The sequence below is a fragment of the Takifugu flavidus genome, unplaced genomic scaffold (genome assembly GCF_003711565.1).
Source record: "Takifugu flavidus isolate HTHZ2018 unplaced genomic scaffold, ASM371156v2 ctg881, whole genome shotgun sequence".
NCBI lineage: Eukaryota > Metazoa > Chordata > Actinopteri > Tetraodontiformes > Tetraodontidae > Takifugu > Takifugu flavidus.
In genome coordinates, this window is record NW_026622491.1 from 1 (window position 1) to 6,807 (window position 6,807).

At 45.1% G+C, this 6,807-nt stretch overlaps 3 protein-coding genes across 3 annotated transcripts; 2 read left to right on the forward strand and 1 right to left on the reverse strand.

Moving 5' to 3' along the window:
* Positions 1-5: 5 nt before the first annotated feature.
* On the forward strand, positions 6-2,656 carry LOC130521335 (alpha-2-macroglobulin-like protein 1; the record flags this gene model as incomplete). Its single annotated transcript, XM_057024920.1, has 10 exons — positions 6-44; positions 201-363; positions 436-623; positions 705-917; positions 1,035-1,147; positions 1,226-1,316; positions 1,427-1,495; positions 1,568-1,673; positions 1,778-1,819; positions 2,051-2,656. Coding segments are annotated over 10 exons (1,029 nt in total), but the record flags the coding sequence as incomplete, so codon positions are not given.
* A 406-nt stretch (positions 2,657-3,062) lies between these two features.
* Positions 3,063-4,059, reverse strand: LOC130521333 (ATP-binding cassette sub-family G member 4-like). Its single transcript, XM_057024918.1, has 4 exons — positions 4,039-4,059; positions 3,766-3,924; positions 3,576-3,694; positions 3,063-3,485 (listed from the first exon to the last, which is right to left on the reverse strand). The coding sequence occupies exons 1-4, from the start codon at positions 4,057-4,059 to the stop codon at positions 3,260-3,262; spliced, it is 525 nt and encodes a 174-aa protein (XP_056880898.1). The 3' UTR covers positions 3,063-3,259.
* A 1,030-nt stretch (positions 4,060-5,089) lies between these two features.
* LOC130521334 (ovostatin) lies at positions 5,090-6,535 on the forward strand. Its single transcript, XM_057024919.1, has 7 exons — positions 5,090-5,271; positions 5,346-5,502; positions 5,568-5,620; positions 5,874-5,894; positions 5,998-6,163; positions 6,238-6,322; positions 6,400-6,535. The coding sequence occupies exons 1-7, from the start codon at positions 5,098-5,100 to the stop codon at positions 6,518-6,520; spliced, it is 777 nt and encodes a 258-aa protein (XP_056880899.1). The 5' UTR covers positions 5,090-5,097; the 3' UTR covers positions 6,521-6,535.
* The last annotated feature ends 272 nt before the right edge of the window (positions 6,536-6,807 follow it).

A 6,807-nucleotide genomic window follows, 5' to 3' on the forward strand; every position in this document is an offset into this window, starting at 1 on the left:
CTTACATCACGGCCGCCTTACTGGAGATGAACATGTCGGCTACTGTAAGTACTCGACGGTGCTAAAGTCGACAGAAGCTAAAGAGCTGGACCGGTCCAGGAATAGAAGAAAACACAGACAGATTTTTATATAACTTAGATCGATAATGGTCGCAGAAATTTAAAAAAAACAAACAAACATTTTCACGGTATATTTTGCAGGATCTTCCAGTCCACAGGAGCATGATGTGCCTCAAAGAATCCACCAACAACCTGAACAACACCTACACGACAGCTCTCATGGCCTACGTCTTCTCTCTGGCTGGAGACTTGAAGACTCGTGATTTCCTCCTGCAGCACTTGGATTCGGTTTCCTCCCAGGAAGGTGAGTCAGAAGCCTGAAGGGCACCATTGCAGTCTGGTCCTGTTGACCCATTTGAACCTGTCGCCTGCGTAGGGGGCTTAATCCACTGGTCCCAGAGCACAGATGAGGGGTATGGCTCTCTGTCAGTGGAGATCGGCTCCTACGTTCTGCTCGCCAAACTCAGTGGTTCTCCTACTACCGAAGACCTGGGCTACGCCAGCCGCATCGTCAGATGGCTCTCCATGCAGCAGAACTACTATGGAGGCTTCTCCTCTACACAGGTATGAGCAGAGGAGATGGGGATCTTCCTGGGACGTAGAAAATCACATCCATAGAGGATAACTGGGCTGTCGTTGTTGTAGGACACGGTGGTCGCTCTTCAGGCTCTGGCCCTTTACTCCTCTCTGGTGTACAGCACAAAGGGTTCAAGCACGGTCAAGGTCAATAGCCCCAGTGGTCAACTGGTATTTGATGTGAACCAGAACAACAAACTGGTCTACCACGAGAAGCTGCTGAAGGACCTGGGAGGAAAAGTCAACCTGGAAGTGGAGGGCTCAATGTGTGCTTCAATACAGGTACTGGTCCACAAAATGAGTACCCAGAGCTTGTAGATGTTTAGAATCACAGAACCGGATCATACCTGCTCGACTCAGTAGACCTGCCACATAACATCCGTCCTAACATCTTCCCAGATTTCTCTTCACTACAACATTCCAACTCCTACCACCGTTGACATTTTCTTCGTGGAGGCAAAACCAGAGTGTCAGACTCAGAAAAACAGAGTCACGCTGAAGCTTTCGTCCCTGTGAGTAAAGGTCAGCTACCGCTTCAAACGAGACTACAACAACGCCACTAGAGCATAGCGTTTGTGGATGTGTTACAGATACAGGGGCAAGCAACAGACCACAAACATGGTCATCCTGGAGGTTACAATGCTGTCTGGATTTGTTCCCGACCCCGAGTCTGTGGCGAATGTGAGTAAAGTACACGCTGCTCAAGAGGATTTAATACTTCAGTAAAACTGTCTGAGGGTAAAGAACTTTATTCTCCATCAAGCTGACATTCTTATATTGACCCCATGCAGCTCCGTCAAGCCCTCTTGGTGGGTCGCGTTGAAGAGAACGAGGGCCGAGTTCTGATCTACATCACTGAGGTCAGGAAGATCTGCTGTGACGGTTGATCTCCAGGTTAGATCATGTGATGACCTCAGTCTTGTCTCCAACAGCTGCCGAAGGACACCCCGATCCACCACACTTTAACCCTGATCCAGGAGGTCCCAGTGCAGAACCTGAAACCAGCTTTGGTCAAGATCTACGACTACTACCAGCCCAGTAAGACCTTTTCTGCTCCGTCTGACATGACACATGAGTTTAGGTTTAAATTTGAACTTAGAATTATTTTTTTATGTTAATCTAATTCTTCTGTTTCTCATCAGGTGACCAGGCAGAGACGGAATATGTCGTCACCTGTGATGTAGGTAAGTTGATTGAGTTATAATACAGCAAATATAATAACCAAACATTTTCATTACATTAGCAGACATAATTTTCAACATATCTTACCCTTTCAACGTATCTTAACTTTGACATCTGTCGCTGTTCGTGCCTGTTGTGTTACACATTTCATTCTAAATTGTGACCTCATATTCACTTTGTATGAAAAGTGTGTGTTTTGAGTGAAATTTAACACATTTTCCTTTCGTTTGCAGACTAAATAATCAAGTGGCATCATCTCTCTGGATGGTTTCTTTGTTTGCTTTTTGAAGTAAAGTTGTGCATCGATTCAATATTGTCAGTTTCACTTTTAGTCATTTGATCATTTACATGAAGGTGTTTGGCAACAGCCAACAGGAAACATTCTTAGACAACAACATACATCCAGGGGGCGCCATAGTTTGTATTTAGGCCTTTTAGTCTCTTCCAGGCTACTGTAAAAACATGGCGGAGCCACATTCTCGTACTCATAAACTGGGACCAATGTCAAAATTTGACATTTCAATCTGTCATCAGATTATTAAAATCTTGTCTTTATGTGCAATCTCTTCCACATCGAACACACATAAAGCAAAGTGAGAACTGTATCTGTGTTTTTATTACAATAGACACTGAAAGATTTACAGTACAGTTTAGTGGCAAAATGGAAGATGCAGTGAGTCAGTCCATGGCAAAATGTAAAAGATATTTCCTGCTAAAATGATTCTCCTTTGGTTGGTCTTTGATTGCTCAGGTTTACTGTAATGTGCAGCTTTAGAGTAATAGCAACAATAAAGACGTGTCCCTGTGTTGTTACAGGATGCAGCGCGGACAAAAATGTGTTACGGTGATTCAACTATTTTGTCAAATACACAACTACATATATCAACTCATCACTACAGATAATACAGTGCTGTATAACACGATTAAGGCTGAGGGGATTTATTTTAAACTATCGTTAAAGGTTTGTTAAGTTTGTACGTACAAAAATGCTGTTTCAGTAAAATTAGGATAAAGGTTAATTTACAACAATTGACTTTTTACCTCAATGATTTTTAAAAAACTAGTTCTGGTTCAGGTTATTTTCGGTTTGTTTGGTTTTTTGATACCATATTTCCTACTTTTTCCCGTGACGTATTAGCATAAGAGGGTAGGAAACCCGTGAGCACCACAGTAGGTCTGCACATTAAAGCCATTTCTGGCATTTTATATGTGGAAAATGACGCTAAAGAGCCTGTCAAAGAGGGCAAGTGGACCCGTGGCCGACAGAATCTGAGGTAACAAGCATTTGATGGTTTATAGAATGACTGCTGGGGCGCCGTCAGTCGCTGCTGCCACAGAACGCTGTACAGTTTGTTCCGTCTGTTTAGCAACGCTCTGATCAATAAACTACAAACATACCCTAAAAGGACACTAAGTGTGGAGGGGGGATGCTAGAGCCAAGTCTATCGCTCTGACGTGACCTTGTAGCGGAGGACAAGGTAGGTGGTGAGCCGGAAGATGATGAAGAAAATGCCCACGACAATGAAATCCATGTAGAGCTTCGCATCTTCCACATCCAGGAGCTGTAGAACCTCCTCAGGCTGTTGGAACTTGCACATGTTCCCTGGACATTCCAGCTCTGACCGGTTCATCCCATAGATGGACAGGATCACCCCCTCAAAGCCATACCTGAGAGAAAACCATGGAGCAACATGTCTGGTAAGCTTAGCAGGCACTTCTCAAGTAGCTTCAGTAGCTTCTGTTGATTCTGCTACACACCTGACATAAGAAACATACGAGCTCCACTGCAGATATTTGGGGATCGTGTCAAAATTGACAAAGAATCCAGAAAAAAGCAAGACCGGGATGGCAGTAACAGGTCCAACAAACGTGGCGACCTTGGTCGAGATGAAAAACACTCATTATCCAGAGAAGAGAAAGAAATCTAGAAGGTCAGAAGCTGCAATACCTGCAGCGAGGAGGAGGCAGCGCCGACCAGCAAACCAAGGGACCGGGCCACCAGGGCCGTACAGGTGGACAGGGCAATAAAGAGAAGGTACCGGCTGACCTCAGGAGGCTGCTCTGTCATCCAGTATACAATACTGCAGTACATGATGGGGCAGATCACCTGGCAAACACAGTTGACTCAGTTAGAACTCGCTGAAGCAAACAACCAAGATTTATGCTTTAAATGATGCTAGGTGACAGAGTTGCATTCTGTAGTTAACTAGAGGCAGCTCACTTGGAATGGAATATCCACCATGGTATTGGCAAGGTAGTAGGCTTTTAGACTGTACCAGTAGTTCAGATGTTCCCGCAAAACACAGACATCTCCAGAGGACTACCACAGGTCCTGAAAGTTCAGTTTAACAGAAACATACTGGATTTTGACAGGATCACTCCCTTCCTTTTACTTCGGCGGCCCTTTAACTGCTCACATTTGTGCTCAGCAACAGGAACGTCACAGGTCTGATGTCACTGACAGAGAGACAGAGAGTGACAGAGATAGAGAGAGACTGGGGGCAGGGCTCTAAAGACTATTTAATGGACTCCGCAGCTCATCTCTGTCAGTCAGTCAGCCATGGCTCTGCCGAGGGGTCGTACTTGCACGTGGACGCTGCTCCTTTGCCTCAACTGGGTCTTCTCGATGCGTGGCCGCCGGACCGTGAGTTTCCCTGCTCCAGATTCAGATTCAGATTTATTTATTGCCATTGTTCATGTAGTACACAGTATTACATAAGCTAGGAATTTGTCTCGGTGTGACGCTGCAACATTCAACATAGAGAAGACAATAAACACTAGAATAAGATAAATAAAATAAGACATATATATATATATATATATATATATATATATATATATAAATAGTAAGGAATAGGTAATGTGTATTCCTATAATGTGCAAGAGCAGCAGTTAAGTTAAAGTTAAAGTTAGAAGTCCACAGTGCAGGTCAATGCAAAAGTAATGTATTGTTCATGAGTCCGACTGGCTGCTGTACATGGTGCTTAAGTGATAAGTCACTTGGTGTTCAGCAGCTGATGGCAGAGGGGAAGAAGCTGTTCATGTAGCGGGAGGTTTTGGTCCGAATGGACCGTAGTCTCCTGCCTGAGGGGAGGGGGGAAAACAGTCCGTGACCATGGTGGAAGGGTCGGCCGTGATCCGACCTGCACACCTCCGGGTCCTGGAGATATACAGGTCCTGGATAGATGGAAGCCTGCAGGTTTCTTACGCCCATCAGATTTGGTGCTCGGTCGGTGAGATAACCGTCACGCTTGTATGTTTCTGTGGCTGCAGACAGTTCATGGTGACCATTCCCGGCGTCATCGAAGTTGGATTGACGAGCAGGCTGTGCGCCAGTCTCTTGCAGCCCAATGAGTCTTTGGCCATGACCGCCATTCTCACCTACAACGACAACAAAATGGTCATCTTTGAGAGAGTTTCAGACAAACAATTCCACCAATGCACAAACTTCCAGGTCCTCAACATCCAGCTTGCATGATTGGTTCTCTGGTCATCGTCAGTTCTGATGTTTCCATGTTTCTTCCACAGGCTCCGGAGATGTTGGAATCTAAGGTCCACAATCTCATCGTCACTGTACGCGGAGCGCAGTTTTCCTTGACGGAATCACGAAAAATCATGATCAAATACTACCCATTGAAGTCCTTCGTCCAAACAGACAAGCCCATCTACCTGCCTGGTCAAACAGGTAACCTGACCGGTCGGTCGGCTGTGTGTAAGGATCCGCTTAATCCCGTTTTTCTCGCCTCTCAGTTCATTTCAGAGTCGTCACGCTGGACACCAAGCTGAGACCTGCAAAAGGGCTGGTGAGTTCCCCGGGGGTGTTTCTGAACCAGTACACACGTGGGTTAGGTAATGATGTGTGGAAACCATGCAAAAGTCCAGCTGCAGGAGCGAAATCAGGCAAACCAAACAAAGCGTAGGTTGTGTCCTTTGACCTCTGATACCAGTTTGATCCATGTGTGCAAACAGCTGGCACAGATGAAGGGTCAAAGTATCCAGTCATAGTTGTGATTATGAGGAAAATTTCACATTTATCTCTATTTTTCTCTCTTCCAGTACGATGTCATCGAACTTCTGGTAAGGAAAACGGAAATTTTCACACTAATTGTTCTGCATCCCCGTAAGTTCTGGAAGTAGATTCCAGATTCCTGCAATTTTTTCCCTTGTTGATTTCACTCAGGACCCTCAACAAAACCGGATCGGGCAGTGGCTGAACGCCACGTCCAACGGGGCAATACTGCAGCTGTCCTATTCCCTCAACTCTGAGGTCCGCGAGGGACGGTATACCATTTCAGTTTGGATGAAGAGAAACCAAGTAAACAAGAGATTTAAGGTAGAAAAATATGGTGAGTTGCAGAGCTTTTAATTTGGCACCAAACCACCCCTTCCCCCCATAAACCAAAACTCATCTCTCCCTCAGTCCTTCCAAAATTTAAGGTGAGCCTCCAAGCGCCCAACGGGGTAAGCGTTGGAAAAGAGGAACTGGAAATGGACGTCTGTGCAAAGTAAGTTCTTGTATCCACTTTGTGTTTTTAGCCATTACCAGCCACTCTCCTACCCTCTGAATCTTTGATCCAAACAGATACACGTATGGACAACCTGTGCCAGGGATGGTGAACATCGAGATTTGCCGGAGACCGAGGAGCTATTTGACCGATCAGATCCCAGGCCTGTGTTTCAAAGAGGCGAAACAGGTGTTGTAGTGTTATTAACTCTGGTTCTGAGCCATCGAAAAATGTAACACCTCAAAAGATGAGCGGAAGTGGTCACAGCAGAGGAGTGAAATCAAGATTCAGAGATCAATTCAGTTTAAAAAAAACCCACACAAGCATTTTATGGCGTCACTAGGCGGCGACAAACCGCACGCACGCTGGGCTTTTAAGAACTAAAATGCATTTTCATCAATTTTAGCTTTATAAAATCATCAGCAAAAAGGCTTCAGCGTGATCAATAATCAGAAATCTGTCGGGAAACATTCAGCAACTCTCCA